Source organism: Monodon monoceros, unplaced genomic scaffold, assembly GCF_005190385.1.
Source record: "Monodon monoceros isolate NGI ecotype Baffin Bay Population unplaced genomic scaffold, NGI_Narwhal_1 Super_Scaffold_2, whole genome shotgun sequence".
In the NCBI taxonomy this organism is placed as follows: domain Eukaryota; kingdom Metazoa; phylum Chordata; class Mammalia; order Artiodactyla; family Monodontidae; genus Monodon; species Monodon monoceros.
The window spans coordinates 91,176,345-91,196,183 of record NW_021703776.1 but is presented as its reverse complement, the minus strand read 5'-3'; the positions used below and the strand labels follow the sequence as shown (position 1 = coordinate 91,196,183).

Sequence of the window (19,839 nt, the reverse complement as noted above, 5' to 3'; positions counted from 1 at the left end):
CTCCGGGTGACGTCTTTTATTTTGACTGTTTTTACTGAAAACATTTCTATAATTGATGACACATTTCCCTGTGACAGCAAAAACAATAATTCGACTACTGAATGTGATTTCATCTGATCCTAACTGTTGACGATGTAAAGGTTTTAAGAGTTGTTTACTTTGTTTTTATGGCTGCTGGGCCCATCTTATCTTTACCCAACTCACCATCTCATGACCAGAGAGAATGTAGAGGAGAGAGTTTTGTAAACAATACGGTAGAATGTAAATGCTGGTGATGATTATGTTATTATTTTATTAACAATGATAATAAGAGCGAGTTGGCTTCTGGCTAATCTGCTGTGTGACTCTTCATCTGGTATAAACCATAATTTAGCACAGGACAATTAGGCAAAAAGCCAGACAGTCAGTCGTTTAAACTGAGGGCCCACCACTAAGTCCTGGCTTCTAGCCTGAGGGCTGCCACCGTTTTTCTTGAATTAAAAATGCATGGACTCCTCCCCCACAACCCCCCGCCTCCCAGGACGCTGTCCTTTCTGCCCAGACATATCTTGCCCACTCCTGGGTCTATAGAGGTCGGAGGGCAAGTCCACCCACAAAACACTGCCCACTCAGGGTTCCCTCCACAAGCCACAACCCCCTGGGCTTCGTCGGCTTTTGCTTCACATTTTCTGTGGGTTTCATTTCTTCTTCTCAGTCCACCCATACTTTTAGGAGCTTCTAGCATTTCCATAGTTTGCTGGTCCCAAGGTAATTGTCTGGCAATTACGTACAGTTACAAGAAGCAGCAATTCAAACGTGTGATTTCTCATCTGTAATGTAGCCATGCAGCGCCCTTACCTCTGGATGTCGAAAGCGTCCCGGGATTCTGCGTAGCGCTTTAAATGGGCCAGGAGCAGGTTGCAGGCTTGGCTGATCAGAGGCATCATCTGATAGCAGATAACAAAGGTGTAATTAGGACACCATGCAGGGAGCACACCTAAATTAGCGGCAGATGAAGAGGTTATATGTGGTGCTTCCTGGAAAAATGGTCATCATTTCGAATGTAGCTTTCATGCACCTAAGGTTCAAGAGGAAGATCTAAAATTCACAAATATTATAAAATACGATTGCTGTAAACGTCTATTTTAGTTTAAGCAATCTGGTTTTTTTTTTTTTGAAAGCAAAAAAGAAGGAAGGATTTAGAGTAAATACTGTGAAATAATTATGAAAATGATCATTAAATGCTTAGAAATGAGACTCAGTACTCAGTTTCGTGACATTTGGTTAGCATTAGAGAGTAAATAGACCACAATCCATATGTACCAACTCTGGAATTAGCCCAAATCCCTGTTTGCTTGGTTCCAATTATACTTTAGATCCTCCACTAGAATATAGAATCTCAGTATTGAAAGGAACCTAAGGTCATCCATTTCAACTTCTTGTTCAGTACAAAAGTCATTTGTACAGCATGTGGATGGATGGTTATTCACTTCTGCTTAAGCTGTTTAAACCTTCAAATATAGGGAACCCTAGACTTTAAAAGCCTTCAGTGCCCATGCAGGACAACTACTGAATTTCTTTTTTTAATACTAAAATGTCTTTATTATGGAAAACACCTAACATTCACACAGAAAGAAAGAATGGTATTATGAACGTTCATGTAGCTGTGATCCACCTTCAACAAATTTAGGTCTCATTTTGGCTACCCACTACATTGACCCCAAAAGTCCGGCTTGAGTGGGTGGAATTCTTTGTGGAGCCTGATGGGCACGCACGTGACCTTTTATTCTCTCCTGTATGTTTGAAAAGCCAAGTCGGAAATGACAAGGGGAATCTTTTTTTTTTTTAACATCTATTTATTTATTTTAAACATCTTTATTGAGGTATAAATGCTTTACTATGTTGTGTTAGTTTCTGCTGTATAACAAAGTGAGTCAGCTATACGTATACATATATCCCCATATCCCCTCCCTCTTACATCTCCCTCCCACCCTCCCTATCCCACCCCTCTAGGTGGTCACAAAGCACGGAGCTGATCTCCCTGTGCTATGAGGCTGCTTCCCACTAGCTATCTATTTTGGTAGTGTATATATAAGTCTATGCCACTCTCTCACTTCGTCCCAGCTTACCCTTCCCCCTCCCCGTGTCCTCAAGTCCATTCTCTACGTCTGCATCTTTATTCCTATCCTGCCCCTAGGTTCATCAGAACCAGCTTTTTGTTTTTTTTTAGATTCCATATATACATGTTAGCATATGGTATCTGTTTTACTCTTTCTGACTTACTCCACTCTATCTGACAGACTCTAGGTCCATCCACCTCACTACAAATAACTCAATTTCGTTTCTCTTTATGGCTGCAGAATCCTTTTAACCGGTGTACATTATGGGCAAACATTGTAGCTAAAGCAACATGCTGTGATACATTGTTCTGAGCATTTCATATGGAAAACATACTTTGAAATGTTACTTATGTTTAGAGTTTACTTTTTTGATACCAAAATATCATTTCCTGAGATCAGGAGAGACTTTTGTCTGTTTGTTCATTTTTGTATCCCCAGCACTTAGAACAGCACTTGGTATATAGTAAAAATGGAAACAGCATTTCAGGTGCAATCCCGTAAATCGTAAATGGATCCCTTCCCTGCAAGTCAGTCGCAAAGCCAGGGGTACATGTTGACTTTTTGGGAAGACACATAACACAGACAAATACTGACATTCAGGTCAACGAAAACCACAAGGTATTTTTCCACGAGTCATCATCACGTGCAGTTGTTTTTTTGACCCTCGAGGGTCCATTCGTTGGAAAGGCTTTACACTGACCTAACACGTATTGCTGTAGAAACTTGTCCCACCATCTGTTCTGAGCAGAGCCATCTCTTACCTGCCCTGAGACAGTCAGGTGATTGGAGAGGCCCAGCAGGGGGGCCAGCCTGGGCTGCTGCTGCCCGAGGCTGGAGGATCCCACGGTCTCGTTGGACCCCTCCTTCCTATGGCCCCCTCCAAGCCAGCCCCATGTGCTCTGGGATGTAAGGAAAGTACTGTGTCCCCAGGGACCCCACTGCTGGCTGTGGGAGTTGGTCCTGAGAAGCAGAAGGGCGCCCCTGTTGAGTGAGACTGAGTGAGCTAGTCTGAGTTCAGGGCTCCATGGCCCGGGGCGGGGACAGTAGCCTGGGTGGCACCTATGGGCAGCTGGTCAAGGAGCAGACGTGCAAAGCAGAACACACCTACACACCCAGTGGAGGGACGGCAGAGCGTCTGAGACCCTCCCCTTGTATTTTGTTGCCGGGACTCTTTAGAGGGAGTATCTGGAGAGGAAATCTGGGGAAAAAGAACTTTCTGCTCATCAAGCCATAAGGGCTTAGAGCACTGGGGTGATTGTACTCAGTGTGGGTGGACCAAGGGTGTGCTCACACATTCAAATGTCATCTCCTGTGTCCTTGGCTATTCCTTCTTTGTTCCATTTGAAATTTGGTCAGTGTGCCTTCTAAGCCTTTAGTTTGTCGCTATGTACACAGGATCGGACACAGAGCTGTGGCCCTCCACTAGACTTTAGGCAGCCACGGAATTGGTCAGTATCACTGTTTCTAGCTCTTTGGTCAGCTGTGCATGAACCTAAGTAAATATCCCCCAGGCAGCATCTTATCAATGTCAGTGGCGGAGGACTTGCCAAGTAATTTGCCAGAACAGAAGTATAATCTACCTCATCTACCTATCCTGAAGTCCACTCAAAAAAAAGAAAAGAGGAAAAAATGAGGATGACTCTCCTGAATTACTATCTTGGTAATTCTGAGTTGGACGCTTATGACTGCTGCATTCTTTTCTAAATTCTCACAAGCCATCAATTTAGTAATCCATCAGTACAAAAGTGTGGGCAAACGGGTCACTTCTAGTAGCCTCTAGGCTTTTACTCTCAGTAAAGCTCTGACTAACTTAATGCTGGAGAAGTTAGTACTCTCTAAGTCCCATTTCTATGACTAGCTCACTGACTACATTCCTTCCATTATTTTAATAAAATTAGCGGTACAAGTGAACTATACCTTAATGCGATCTCATATACCAAAATGTCTTTTAGATTTATTTCAGAGGGATAGTAACATGGTAAAACGAAGAATACTGTTTGAAAGGAAGTCTCTTTAGATATCAAGCTTGAAGCTTCTTTCATGCAACAAAACTGGGATGCAACATAAAATTTGATTTACACGCAACTCTTCAGAAGCATGCCCTGTGTATAAAGAGGGGTCTCTCCATATTGAATCCGATCGTATGCCTGGACAGTGCAAAGTGGAGGCTGGACCAGCTGCCCACCATCAGTTCTTCTGTGTGCTTTTGGTTAGGATGCTTTGTTGTCGGCTGGCGTGATTATAATTTCTACCACACTCTGCCTGCTGTCTGTTGAACTGAATGGATAATGACGTTTTTATGTAGGTTAATGTGATATGAGATGGGGCATGTAATATGAAAAATGTTTTAAAAAGCAATGCAGAGAAAATATTGTAAGACACTGGAGCATGATCTGTATGTTGGACAATACCATCACTTCAGGTTTTCTTCCTTGCATTATACCCAAGCAGTTATGGAATATTTACTCTTACACGAGTTGCATACAAACAAAAGCTCTCTTTGATGGGCTTGCAATCATCTTTATACAATCCACAAACCCCACAGTTATTCCCCTAGATTTGCAGACAAGCAGGCATAGGTGGCTTGTGCAAACACACATGCACAGATGAATGCACAATGCTATCATCACACAGATCTTAACAAAAGACTCGCATTTGGTTGTTCTGTTTCATCTTCTTTGTAGGATAATGAGTGAGTTCTATTTTTGTTTTTTCCACATTTTTTTCATAATGCACATATGTTATATTCATAATCAGGAAAAATATTAATGTTATTAATTTTTAAATTAATGATTAAAAAGAATGATTTGGGGGAAGGATTATAGTCCAGCAGCCAAGCCTGGGGATAAAGTTTCCCATTTTGCATCTCTCACCTCTCACATTGGTTATCTTTTTTTTTTTTTTTTTTAAATTTATTTATTTTTGGTTGTGTTGGGTCTTTGTTTCTGTGTGAGGGCTTTCTCTAGTTGCTGCGAGCGGGGGCCTCTCTTAATCGCGATGCGCGGGCCTCTTACTGTCACGGCCTCTCTTGTTGTGGAGCACAGGCTCCAGACGTGCAGGCTCAGTAGTTGTGGCTCGCGGGCTCAGTAGTTGTGGCTCACAGGCCTAGTTGCTCCGCGGCACGTGGGATCTTCCCAGACCAGGGCTCGAACCCGTGTCCCCTGCATTGGCAGGCAGACTCTCAACCACTGCGCCACCAGGGAAGCCCCCTGGCTGTCTTTTTTATAGATGATGCTGAGTGTACGGATGGTCAGATTTTTGGTAACTAGCAGTAACCATCAAGGGAAAAGCACCATCCTCAGCCTGGGAAGGAAATTCCCCGAGGAAGGAACTCCTTGCTCACCTGGAGTTTACTGTATAATTGCTTAGTTTAAAAAAAAAAAAAGGAATCTTTACTGACTGAGTCTGAGGAAGTGTCAATCAAGGTGTAGACAGAGGACAAGAGAGTTAATTCCAGGAGGTAGAGAGGTCTTCTCGAGGCTAAGACTCTGAAGTTGTTAAATACACTTGGCCTGGGGAGAGAAAACACTCAAAGCCAATAATTAGGTTTCCTCTCCTTGGCACTTTCTAGTTGTGTGATGGGCAAATAGCTTAACCTCAATAAGTCTATTTATTCATCTGCAAAATGGGAATAATAATACCTCTGTTGAAGAGTTGTGTCCAAGATTAGAAACAAAATGTGTGCAAGTTTTGGAAGGCAGTGAGTGTTCCGAGCCTGGCGGCTGTCCTCTGGAAGAGTCCCATGCTCCCAGACTGGTTGGGATGCCCGGCATCATTCTCTCTTCTCTTCTTCCACGCGGACAGTGTCCTATTGGATCCACCTGTCTTGCCTCACCATGTTAACATCACTTCCTCTCTTACATCTGTCCCTTCATCTTTTTCTCCCTAGGGACCACTCTAATTCAGGCTTTGCTGCTTGTAACCTGGAACATAGCTATCATCTATGAGGTATCATCTATGAGATCATCTATGAGATTCTTGAGAACAAGGACCATATCTTAAGCATCTTTATAGTCTGGGTACCTTGTATAGTGCCTGGCACATAGATGTACTAAGAAAACAATTTTTGAAAGTACCTCCTGTCTTTTCACTTTTAATCCATCCTGTACTCAGTCCCAAGATTGGTCTTCTGAAAATACTTGTCATCTGAGCAATGTTTTGTTAAAATTCTTTGGAGATTCCCACTGACTTAGGGATCGCATTGTTGGAGCCTTTACTGCCCCCAACTAGGAAGCTGCCTGCTCTTAGGACATAGAACAAGCTTCTTAGAACATAGAACAAGCTTCTTATCCTACCCTCCAAAGCCCGCTAAGAACTGAATCCTGCCAATAACCACGTGAGTAAGCTTAGAAACAGATCTCCTCCCAGTTAAGCTTTCAGATGAGATCACTGCCCAGGCCAACAGCTTGACTGCTTGACCTTGATGCAGAGGCACCGAGCTAAGCCATGCACAGATTCCTGACCCACACAAGCAATGAGCTAATAAAGGGTTGTTGTTTTAAGCTAAGTTTGGGGGTAATCCGTTACACAGCAAGAGATAACTAATACACTTTCAGTGACACCCTCTTCTGGCAACTTGTATGTTATGTATTATTGAAGGTTTGGTATTTGCTCTGTTAGAAATGAGCACACAGTGCAACACATTCAGTTGATTCTGTAGAACAGGATGACTGAATATTCCTTGAGGGCCTTGACGTAGAAGGTATGTAAGAAACGTTAATAGAGTGAGGTGCTCTTTCCATTGCAGCATGAATGCAATGCAGTTTGCTGGGAGCTGGCCCTGAGTGAAAGACCTGAGACCCATGCTGGTTCTACCTCTTACTTTGGACGAGTCGTTTGAATCTCTCTGAACTTGAGTCCTCACTCACTCCCAACTGAGGGGCTATTTGCAATGAGCTGCAGAGTCCCTTTCCATGGACACGCTAGGATTCCGAGGTCACTAAGTGGCAGCTGAGACAGTTGCTTGGGGACCATGGAAAGAGCAGGCAGCTTCCTAGCTGGGGGCAGTAAAGCCTCCAGCAACGCCATCCCTAAGAAGGCCTTTTGACATCTGTTTGACGCACTGACTTCAGAATTACAGAAAGATCTAAAAGGCAGAATCTGATTATATTTATGCTTACATAATTTAATAAAAGTGAGACTCCAGATCCACTGACTCCTGGCTTGTTGCTTTTTTCTCCAAAATCAGCATCCACATTCCTTTTGCTCCTCAGTTAATTAACTTCTAGGTTATAATTTTGCTCAATGCAGCTCTGATGCCATGAACTTGAAAAGCAAACAAACACGCACAGTTAAGCCTCTGGAGCTCCTGGAAGTTTGCGGAATGGAGTCAGCCTGAGTGCTGGGGGGAGACACGTTTCCTGAGCAGGGAGAGGGTCTCTCCTGTGTCAACTCAGACTTCTAAACTGAGATGCCCACCCCCCCACATGGATGGTGTGTTGGCTGGGTGCCACACCTGTCCATACACGTAGAGGGATTCAGAGAAGAGCCCGAGCAGAGGCTACCACTCTGAGATCAAACACGACCCCTGGGAGCCACCCGCCTGGGGGCCACGGCAGAGCAGAGACTCCAGAGGGACCACTTGCGGTTTCCCTGCTCCGCCCCAGGGTCCAGGGGACGTCTGGCATCTTGGAGGCTAAACAGCTGAAGTGGAAGCCCTCTTCCTTACTCCCCCCCCCGCTTTCAAGGATCTAATAGCTCCTCACTCTACAGTGAAGTTTGTACCAAGCCTTCCCCTGACACAGAACAGCCGACTCCATGCCTCTACCTCTTCTTCCAGTTTCTCCTCACTAATCCCTTCCACGTACGCCGTGTTCCAGCCAATTTGTACTCCTCTAGTCCCTGAACACACCCTGTACTTTCTGTCTAGATGCCTTTGTTCCTGCCGCTCATTCCACCTGCAACGCACCTTCTCCCTCCGTCAAAACTCAGCAAGATCTTCAGGGCTCAGTTCCAATGCTGCTCCCCGCCCTGCCCCCTAAAGTGGTTTCTGATGCTCAAGAGAAGATGTGCGCTCTGTCACTGTCCTGGTAATAATGTAGGCGTTTCTGCACCTTCTACATTATAAACCCCTTAAAGACAGGAGCTGATAAATATTGGTTGAATTTTATGAATTTAATGTTTCATTCTGTTTGGCATTCTTAGACCTGTTTATAATGCTGTTTAGGAACTCATCAGAGGGGGATTTTCTGAATAAATAAGGGTCAGCTAATGGAGATGGGAGATGGTATTTAAACATATTGTTGGATTAGAAAATAGAAAAGTAATATGTTAGAGTGCTCTAAACTGGTGACTAATAAATGTAAAATTAATACCAGTTAACGAAACTTGTAGCCTCCTTCTGCCACCCAGATATTAAAAATATCCATGACTTATTTTATGCAAAATCTCCCGCTGGTAAGTATCAGCTCTAGCCGTCTAGGTGAATAATCAAGTGTCATTTCTAATAAGTCAGTGGCTCCTGTCAAGAGTTGTAACCAATGAGAACTCACCCTGATGAGGTGGTGGCCACTGGTGTTGCCAAGCAACAGGCAAGCTGGGAGGCACATTTAGATGCTCTTTTAGATTTAACCAGCGGCAAGTCAGAGTGACATTATGATGCTGGCAAAGGAAAACCAAATTATAACCCAGGATGGGGTGCCCACGATGAAGAGTATGTTTTCTTTTGAATGCAAATGGAAAAGGAACATGTTTAACCAGAATTTAAACAGTCCATCATTATACCAGTTTTAATTAGGAGACTAGGTGTCAGTGGAATACAACTGTGCTGCAGGATAATGGTCTCTTGCTGCTAGATAAATACCTAGACGTTCTGGAAACTGGGCAACTGGTCAGGCAGGGACAATGTATTTTTGGACTCTGAAGTATTTATTACCACAGCCATACTTGGTTATAATGACTTTCATTTTTATTGTCTGGAAGGATTAAGAAATAAAAGCAAATATTAAAAATAGGCTTCTGGAAGCAGATGCAGCCCAGAGAAAGCTGCTTGCTCCAACATTGCAGGAAGACCATGTTCTGTGACAGAAGCCCTCGTGCGTGATTGTCTGAAGCGTTTACGGTGAAAATTTAAAGGCCAAACTAAACTGTGATGATGACTGTAATTCTGCAAAGACTTTTGCTCCGAAATGGTCATGGCTAGGCATTTACTCATAAGCTGGCCAGATCAACTTAAATTTTTAAAAATTGTAGTCATTCCCGAGCAATATGTCTTCTCCAAGGCAGGAAAGGACTAGAGGGAATAATAACCACATCTGTCTCCGTCTTTAAGACTCGTACATTATTGACTGTGTCTTCCTGACAGGAAACATCTGGATGAAAGTGAAAACTTAGGCATTGAGCTGGATCAGCAGTGACTGGGAGGGATACCAGCCTTCCCTGTAGGTCTGATTTTCTGACTTTTCTTTCTTTCTTTCTTTCTTTTTTTTTTTTTTAATAGTCTGGTCAATCAAGATTTTATTATGTGTGATTTAAAGGTCATTAAAAATGCTGAAGCTAATTCTTTTTTTTTTTTCTGGCTGCGTTGGGTCTTCGATGCTGCGCGCGGGCTTCTCATTGCGGTGGCTTCTCTTGTTCTGGAGCACAGGCTCTAGGCGCTCGGGCTTCAGTAGTTGTGGCGCGTGGGCTCAGTAGTTGTGGCTCGTGGGCTCTAGAGTGCAGGCTCAGTAGTTGTGGTGCATGGGCTTAGCTGCTCCACAGCATGTGGGACCTTCCCAGACCAGGGCTTGAACCCATGTCTCCTGCATTGGCAGACGGGTTCTTAACCACTGCGCCACCAGGGAAGTCCAGTCTGGCTTTTCTTTAGCTGAGTCCCCATGTGCAGAGATATGATTTGGTCTTACTCTTGGGTGACACACACAGCCAGCTTCAGGCTCTCCTGTTTGGAGCTGCCAGGTCTCTTCTATCCACTCAGTGGGTCACCATCAGCTTAGTTATCTGGACAAATGAGCAAATGTCCACCACTTTTATTGGGCTTTGAGGACTGAGATGATTTGAGCTGCCATATTGGGTTGGATCCGTGGTCCATCCAATGTGGAGCTTGGTCTCTGCTAGAAGTACTTGGTAATGGAGTTCCCCGTGAATCTACGTCCAAAGGCATGGTGCTCAAAAGCCTCACTTCTCTCAGTAGCCAACTATGATATTAACGCCCCATGTTTTCACTTATTGAAAACTTATTTGAACCCAGAATAAACAAAATTAAACAGACTTATTTACTGCAGTTTTCGCCTCAAGCTTTTAATATGCACAGTGAATCCCTATGTGTAGAGGAAGCCAGTTTACAATATTTTACTGAATTAGATGACCATGGGGCCTTTCCAATCCTCAATTTCAAATCCTTTTCCCTGGTAGTTATTCATAGCTTGAAGTTCGTCATCATATAAGTACGGTTTACATGCTTTTCTCCTAAATGTATTATTTTATCCTTGCTTACACTGAAGGTTATCTGACACTTTTGTGCTGACTTACACAATCTTAGAAGAGTCTTAGAAACTCACTCCAACTGATTTAATATTTTTCAAACCAGAAGAACTTAGAGAAATATACAAATGCATAAATTTCATGGTAGTCTCCCTCTCTCAGATGAATTATAAAATTTAAAAATAAAATTAGTGTTAACCCGGGTCCCCAGGGAATCCCATTATTTATGTATTTCCTCAGAGAAGGATTAATTCAGCCCCAGTTTTGTTTCTTGAAACTGAATCTATTTACTTCCTGACCCATAATAAATTTTTACACAATCCCAGCGTTACTTATTAATAGTCTTTGGTAAAGAATCTAGCAAAAGAGTCTGTAAAAATCCAAGTAAGTCTACTGGTTGCCCCTTTAAAAAAAATTAACCTCTTAGGAGATGGGGTGAAAATTCCGATAGGCTAATCAGACAGAATTTTCCCTAATAAAAAAATCAGTTGTTTTCCCAGCAATGCTCAGCCATCCTTTCATATAAATCCCAATAACTTGTCTGTCACTGGACTCTGATTTTGACGGTCTCTTCCGGGATCAGGGATGCATCAATCAAATTTTCACTGGTTCTCTATCTCTCTATATTATCCCTGGTAAGACATAAACCAAAAACCAATTTTATTTTAAATAAAACCATGGATTCATGATAGAATGCTAAAGTTTAAAGTAACTTTCAGGCATTGCTGGCCAAGACAGCCTAATAACCACACAAATAAAGACAGTGCCATCCAGAACTTTATGAATATTAATGACACCTACAGTCACAGGGAGTAAAGTACTTAACTTAGGCTGCCAGGGGCTGAAGGAAAAAGCCTCAGAATTCCAAGGGAAAACACATCTTTATTTCAAGAATAAACTCTCAAGTTTGATAATAAAAGTCCCAAAGCAACTTACTAATTCAGAAAGGACTGGAGATTATTGACATTCCATAGCTATTTGTGGGAAAACTGAGCCAGGTTCCCATGTCCCGGTGGAGTGCGGGCTCCCATGGGTTCCCCGAGCTTCTCTCTTCTGTCTCCTCTGCCCCAGGCCCTCGGTGAGCCTTCTCCTCCTCTTTGCGTCTCTGTGACCTGCTTTCTCTATTTCTACGTATGCCTAGACTTGAGACCCTCTAAAGAGAAAGCCAACAAGCGGCCACATCCTCTTACGTAATTTTTCTTTGATGAAATTATTTCCCTTTTGTTTCCCTTTTATCTCAGTTGTAACATATATCCTTAGGTAGAAAGCTTCTTGGTTCTGTGATTCCCTATCCATCCATCCATCCATCCACCAATCCAGCAAATCACTGTTGAGTGTCCGTTATGTGCGTCATTGCTATACAGTTAACAATAAAGAAAAAATAAGTAAAATAAATGGAATGTTAGCTGGTGATAGTACCACAGAGAAAAATAAAGCAGGGGAGGAGGGTGGGGTTCTGGGGCCCAGCTCTTACAAGCCTGGGGAGTCTGTGGGTCTGAGAAGGTCAGACGAGGGACCAAGAGGAAGACTTGCACTGCCAGTGCTTTCCAACAGGGCTCTAACCAGAATCGTGCCAGGGCACTTGTAAAGCATACAGATTCTCAGTCGCCCTAGAAATTCTCATTCTATAGGTCCTGGGGTGGCTGGAATTATGTGTTTTAAACAAGGGTACTAGGTGATTTGGGCGCAGCCCTTGGTCACACAGGGTTTGAGAACAAGTGACTAGAAAGAGAAAGCCAATGTGAGGTTAAAGTCCAGGGAAGCATCTAGAAACTTGGAGGGTCCCGGGCGCTGGAGAAGGAGGCAGTCAGGACGCTGACGTCTGGCAACTGATATCTGGCAACCAGCCCTCCCATCTTTCTCCCCTCCACCCATCTTCCGTAGGATAGGAAGATCCTCCATCCGGTCTACACTTTGGTGTAGAGTAACACTCCTTGCTCAGAGTCTCAAACCCTGCTTTTCATATACAAAGAGAGCTGCTTTACGAATTAGGAAAACTTTTCACTCCCAACAAAGCTCCCAACTCCAAGACCATTGTCTCAGTAGGGCTCAGGAAAGCCTCATGTGTAAAACTGAGCAAAGACCTCCTCATTCTGGAAGTTGCCCACTGCCGCCTCCTTCTGAAGCAATGATTCAGTGGGGGAGAGAAAATCCAGGACGTGATTTATGGAGCATGAAACACACAGACATTGGCTTAACCCTTGAAAACTATTATCTTTGTCATGTATTTTTTTTTTGGTCATGTATTTTTTAGTCCTCATGTTCCTTTCTTTTTAACCAGCATTTTAACACCTTTGTCTGCTCCTTCCTCCTTGAAAAGCGTTTCCCTTCCACATTCTCCTGGACTTCAGTTTCAAGCTGTTCTTCCCAAGTCATCTTTGTAGGTCTCTCCTCTGCCCCTCACTTATATATGGTTCTCCCCAGCCCTCTTCTCATGCTATATACACTCCTGGGGCGACCTCACCCATGTCTGTGTTCTCTCTCTCTTTTTTTTTTTTTGCGGTATGCAGGCCTCTCACTGTTGTGGCCTCTCCCATTGCGGAGCACAGGCTCCGGACGCGCAGGCTCAGCGGCCATGGCTCATGGGCCCAGCCGCTCCGCGGCATGTGGGATCTTCCTGGACCGGGGCACGAACCCGCATCTCCCGCATCGGCAGGCGGACCCCCAACCACTGTGCCACCAGGGAAGCCCTGTGTTTTCTCTCTTGTAAAAATTTTCTTTTTTTTTTAAATTGAAATATAGTTGATGTACACTATTACCTTAGTTTCAGGTGTACTACATACTGGTGTGACATTTGCATTCATTATGAAACAATCACCGCAGTAAATCTAGTAACCATCTGTCCCCAAAGTTATTACAGTATTATTGATCATATTCCTTACGCTGTATATTATATCCCCGTGGCCCCTGTCTGTGTTTTTATTTATTTATTTTTTTATCTTTGGCTGTGTTGGGTCTTCATTTCTGTGCGAGGGCTTTCTCTAGTTGTGGCAAGCGGGGGCCACTCACTATCGCGGCCTCTCTTGTTGCGGAGCACAGGCTCCAGACGCGCAGGCTCAGTAGTTGTGGCTCACGGACGTAGTTGCTCCGCGGCATGTGGGATCTTCCCAGACCAGGGATAGAACCCATGTCCCCTGCATTAGCAGGCAGATTCTCAACCACTGCGCCACCAGGGAAGCCCCCTGTCTGTGTTTTTGATGACCATCTTTCCTACCCTTCTCTCCTGAGCTCCATATCTGCAGCCAACTTCTGCCTGATGCATCTACTTAGATGCCTCCCAGACACCTTAAATTCACCAGGTCTAAGTTCTCCACAGGTGGGGACGAAGGTGACTAACTCTGCACCGGAATGGCGTCCTTTCAACTGAAACCCAAGAACCTAAATTGAACTATATTGAGTAGAAAGATGACTTCCAATGGAGCTTTAAGTTCACTTGTAGAATATGTTAAACAATGAGCTAGATCTGAAGCAAAACCCAGGGCATCTGTCTATGAAAATTTCTCTCCCCCTCCCTTCCCCCTCCCTCTTATTTGTGGCTACTAGGCATCTCAGTGCTATGAACCACTTGGAGGAACTCTATTTTCTGCAGCTAATTCAGGCACTAAGAATTTGATTTCTGAACCAAAAGGAGAAAATGCTTGGGACATCAGGAGCCCTGAATTTGTTTGGGCGATGATGCTGTATCAGTTTCTGGAGTGTGTCCTGTAGGGTGTTAAAGAAATCTAGACCCTGATAAGATTCTTTTTTTTTTTTCCTCTTCACTGTCAAAAAAACTTCCTTTCTTACTTAAAAAAAAAAAAAATCAGATACCCTTCATCAATTTATTTTTTAACAAATGATAAGATTCTTTCTGTATCTATAGCGTTGTCAAGTCATTGTTTACTCACAAATGAGGAAGTGGGATGCAACGTGTTGGAGCTCCTTATGTCAACCCACGGTTTACCTACCTCTCCACCCCATCCTTTCCCTTTTGGTTAACTCAGCATTTTAGTGACTAGGTGTAATAAAGGTGACCCAAATAATGCTTTACAACTTTTTAAAGAAGCAGGCCCTTCCTTCAAACAAATTCTCACATGAAACCTCAGTATATAACAGGGCTAACTGTGGAGCAGGGCTCCTGGTTCCAGCTGTAGCAGGATACCCCCCTCCTCATGTTTCCTTGTGGGTAATTTCTACCAGTGGTGGTTCCCAACTCTGGCTTTACATCAGAATCGCCTGGGGAGCTGTAAAATCCCCTCAGACCCAGGCTGCATTCCAAACCAAACCAATTTAATCTAGATGTGAGACCCAGACAGCAATGGTTTGCAAAGCTCCCCAGATGACTCCAGTGTGTACCTGAGGCTGAGGAAGGCTGGGTCCTGCCCTCCCTTATCAGGCCGAGGCGTGCAAAGAAGGAACTGAGCCTGCGTGGGCCAGCCCTGGGGGGACGGGGTGGGGGGGCATGTTAGCGTGCGCTCTCGGCTGCCCTCCTGCTGGGGGGGGAGGCTGCAATTGCCCACTCCGGGGGAAGCATTAGCAAGCCCACACCACCAGAAGGCAGGCTGTATTTCTCAAACAGCTTTACCAGTGAGAAAGGAGGTTTCTGTCTGAAACCTGTTTCCATACCTCAATTGGTTCCAAACTTAGGCAGCAAACGGAGGAGTGTTGCTTCTGATACCCCTAGGTTTCCATTTGCTTCATCTCCCTTCCACCACCCTCCAGACAGTCCCTAGGACAGTCCTAGGGAGCTTCAGGACAAGATAGGAGAAGCAGTCAAGCAGAGAGCTTAAGAGCATTCTGGAACTGGGTTCTAACCTTGGCTTTGCCACACTTACTAGCTATGTGACGTGAAGCGCATAATCTCTATGGGCCTCAGTTTCCTCATCTGTAAAATGGGATTGATAATAGTATTTACCTCACAGAGATGTGGTGAAGATTAAGTATGCTAATACGAACAGGAAGCCTTACAGTGGTGTCTGGCACATGGTAAGAGCTGTGTGAGTGTTAGCTGGCTATGTAAAGGCTACGTATGGAAACACAAATCAAAACCGCCTTGAGGAAAGAAAACAACAGAAAAACCTCACTGAGGATGGGCAGGATCTCTGGTTTCTGAGTTTATTTGGATGGGATTAATTATGAAGTCTGGAACCCTCTCCTCTTCTGGGGGACTTCAGAAGACTTAGAGGAATTCAGCAGGACCATATGGGTGAGTGAGCATCTTGAGTTGAAGCTCAGAGTAGCTCTCATCTATTGAACTGAAGACAGGCCACTCCAAGGCCAGGCGTTCTGCAACAGCTAGATGTGGTGGCTGGCTCTGGAAGGGCACTTGCTCTGGAGTTGCCCATGTACCTGGGACTCACACTGAGGCAGCCCTTCAGCCACGTCACATCAGAAGGGCTCAAGGGCTCAGCCATGAGCTGTTGCTGTTGCAGAATTCAGAACAGGCATCAAAGCCAGATGAGCAATTGAGGGGCCATCAGTGAGGATCAGGTGTGAGAGAACTTGGTCAGGAAGCAGGACAAACAGTAAGTTTTATTTATACAGCTGGTAGGGAAGGGTGGGTCCCTGGGTGGGGGAAGGCGGCAGCCCCGGGTTTAAGAGCATCTTGTAAATGACAGTTTGCCCTTTGACCTGGCCACAAAGATTAACTTGGGCCTGCCCACCCCCCTCCCAAGAGTTCTGCCCAAGGACATCCTCGTATCCATGGCCGTCTCTTCCCTATTTCAGACTTGATTCAAAGCTCACCTTCATTTCAAGATGTTCTCTAGTTCCTTGCTATGTAAAGTGTGGTTCATTGTTCAGAAGCATCCACGTCACCTGGGAGCTTGTTAGAGATGCAGAGTCTCAGGCCCCACCCCAGACCTACTGCATCAGAATCTGCATTTTAACAGGATTCTCAGGTGATCCGTTACACATGAAAGTCTGAGGAGAGCCCCTCCAGTTTTCTCCTGGGTGCCCCCAAAGTGCCCGGGGCAGAGCCTTGGGATTTAGCAGAAGTGCCCTGAGTGCTTGCTGACTCACTACAGATTCATGGCAACTGGGGCTGCGGAAAGCTGGAGAAAGGGCAGACACTCCAGTACAGTTTCCTGTGCTTTGGGGATAATAGGGAGGTTTGACGGGCATAGCGGGCAGGGCAACGGACAAGTGACGCAAAGTGAACCGGCTCCCATCATAATCTGGAGAGAGGAAACCTGCTCTTTATGGAAGAGAGTCTGCGTTTCCCAGGTCTTACCTCATTCAGCTTTTCAGGACTGAAAGCAGACGTCAGGACACTTCTGACCTCTTCCCATCTTTTGTCACGTAAAAACAGGACACTGTTGGCTACCGGTTTGGGTTCCAAACCTGATGCCTGGTGGAAAGCGATAAGCAGAGTTAGGACACAAGGGAGCCCAAGACGCCTGGGTGGCAATACAGTCCACGATAAACTCTCTGGTTCAAGTCACCCGTGACCAATAATTAGGAGACTTCTCTTGCAAGGATGTACAGAATATAAAGGCTCATGGACAATGGTCTCTAGATCCATGGCCGAGGACCCACCGGGAGCAGATGGGGAAGCGCCGCTGGCCCAATTCTATCTTGTTACTCTGTGGTTATCACTGTAAATAACTCAGCGGCGTCTGTGTGTTCTGCAGCCCCCCTGCAGAGTGGGGGTTCCCGGAGGACCCAACAGCTGGCTTCTTGGAGGTGGGCTCGTCTTTCCTGGGATTGAGTTTCATGTCTGAACTATTTTGGCAAGGGGTTTTGTGTGGTTGGATTGGTTACGTTGGGCCAGGAGTTCACAGACTCGTGTCTGGGTCTTTGGAATATGCCTGGGGGTGGGGGGAGGAGAGGGAAAGGGGAAAAAGAGAATCCTTCAGAAGCATGCCCCAACAGAGCTGTTCCAAGAGAACTCCTTCCTGTCATGATGTTTCTGTGTTCTTTCACTCATTCATTCACCCATTCTTCTCATTCAGCGAATGTTTGTTGAATGTCTAATATACACGAGAAGTTGGCTATACGGTGCTGAATAAAGAAGACATTGCATTGGCCCTCAATGAGTTGATAGTCTAGTGGGGAAGCAGACAGTTACCTCCTAAACTAACAAATAGCTGTCATTACGTTTCATGGGAAAGTGGGTGTTATGAAGGGGGAGAGAGGGCAGCGAGGTGAGAAAATGATAGGGGATTAAGTGGCCAGGAAGCCTTCTCTGAGGAGGAGACAGTCCAGCTGAGTCTGGAAGCACACAGAAAATGAGGTCTCCTTATCCCTTCTTCCCAGGCCACTCTCTTCTTTCCTAAGACCACCTACTCCCACCAAACGGTCAAAACTGGGGGCCCTCACAGCTGTTCAGAGCCCTGAGCCCCAGGGCTGCAGGGTGAGGGGAAGTAGGGGGACTGGAGGACAAAGCATTCTTCAGAACTGCATGTGATATACGGTTTTGCTATTTCTTTTCACTGTTTTAATTATAGTTGAAACATGAAGCCAGCCACCGTTAACTCAAAAGCCTTGTAAAAACTCCTGTTCAGAGGAAAATGATAATTTTCTGATAAAATATGAACACTCAAAATAACCTATAATACATAACTGCAAAGTATCTGGGGGGATTTAATTATATATTAGAACCAAGTTGCTGGGATATTTTTTCTGCAGAGGAATACCTCTCTATATTTAGAATAAAATTCTTTAGGAGTGCTGTGGTCACTATACAGAATTGTGGTTTTATGGAATTTTTAGAACATAACCCATTTGTTTGGGTTCCAGAATCAAAGGAGGAAATGGTACATTTTGAATACTGGCAAATGCCGGTCCTCTGCCACACTACCTGTCCTAAAGCATTTCGCTCCAAGGAAAGCTGGGTGGTGGTTTATGGGCTTCTGATGGAACAGAGGAAATTGGAGATAAGAGTCAAGGTTGACTGGATTTTGTGTCTGTCCTATAGACCTAAGGATTGGCTCCATGATAGTTTTTATCTTGCCCTTGGAGGACAAATCCAGCCCTTGTGCAATATGTCAGCATTGTCTCCCTCACCAGCTTGCCATGACAATACTCTCCCTTCAGCCTACAACTTCCATTAGAATTCTTCATTCTCTGATGGAAGATTTCAGAAGCATTGGTTAGAGTAACCAATCTATTTTCATTTCTAGATACGATACTGGAAGAGGGAAAGTGGCAAGCTGGTCATTTCCGAAGAGCAGTCGGTTGGTGAGGGGACAGTCTGACAGATTTTAGAATGCGTAGCTGGAAAGAGAAGGCTTGGAAGATCAGATTGTGGTCCTTAGTCTGTACTTTAAAAATGTCTATTGAATGCATATTACATGGAAGAGATTTGGCTCTTTTTTTTGACCCTGGGTGGTAGAATTAGGTTCAATAGTGGGAGCTATGGGGAAAATTCCAGTTCCTCTAAAGGAGAACTTCCCAGAAGTCTAAATAACTACTAAAAATAACCTGCCTTGAGCGATGAGCCCCTATCACTAGAGCCTGTACCCCACTTCTCGGAAATTCTGAACAGGAGGTTTGAGTGATCTGTGGGCAGCCCATCCCGGGATGAGAAGCTCCCAGCTCAGGCTGCAGGGTTTCCAGTGCACAGCACAATGTTTCACATAAAACAGTGAGACCTGCCTCAAAACAGACAGGGGTCAGGCAAATGAGGTTGCACACCTGGGTTTCTGATTCTCTGCAGTCTGTTCGGTCTTTTAAGTAAGAACTTCTACCTCTTGGAGCTGTGGACCCATCATGTGAGTTGACCCTTCTCCAATAAAGTTGTTAAAAAAAAAAAAGGAGGGACTTCCCTGGTGGCGCAGTGGTTAAGAATCCGCCTGCCAATGCAGGGGACACGGGTTCGAGCCCTGCGCTGGGAAGATCCCACATGCCGTGGAGCGACTAAGCCCGTGCGCCACAACTACTGAGCCTGCGCTCTAGAGCCTGCGAGCCACAACTACTGAGCCCGCGTGCCACAACTACTGAAGCCCGCGTGCCTGGAGCCCGTGCTCTGCAACAAGAGAAGCCACTGCAGTGAGAAGCTCACGCACCGCAACGAAGAGTAGCCCCTGCTCGCCACAACTAGAGAAAGCCCGCGCGCAGCAACGAAGACCCAACGCAGCCAAAAATAAATAAATAAGTAAATTTATTTTAAAAAAAAGAAATGCAAAGCCGAAAAAAGTAGTCAGGTTTTGAATGCAGTGACGAGAGCTTCCCTAAGTCATGGGCCAAACCATTCTCACTTAAATCTCCCTGCACCCATTTGAAAACCAGAATGTTTTCTTTTACTCGATGTTTTATTTAAGAGAAAGGGGACCAGAAACTCTAGATGAGTTAGTTTTCAAAAGCTGTTGATGGAGAGGGACTTGTTGCAGGTGTGGGCGAG

At 44.9% G+C, this 19,839-nt stretch overlaps 1 protein-coding gene across 3 annotated transcripts in view; it reads right to left on the bottom strand.

Moving 5' to 3' along the window:
* Positions 1-19,839, bottom strand: part of TBXAS1 (thromboxane A synthase 1) — a 150,140-nt gene that overhangs the window by 58,357 nt on the left and 71,944 nt on the right. For 2 of the 3 annotated variants that reach the window (XM_029234109.1, XM_029234110.1), the window contains exons 5-6: positions 16,729-16,845; positions 838-926 (exon numbers count right to left, since the gene is read on the bottom strand). In XM_029234109.1, coding sequence (XP_029089942.1) covers positions 838-926; positions 16,729-16,845 — 206 coding nt within the window. Of the gene's footprint in view, positions 1-837; positions 927-1,606; positions 1,644-1,692; positions 1,773-14,597; positions 14,619-16,728; positions 16,846-19,839 lie in introns of all 3 variants that reach the window. The other variant, XM_029234111.1, reaches the window with a different exon arrangement.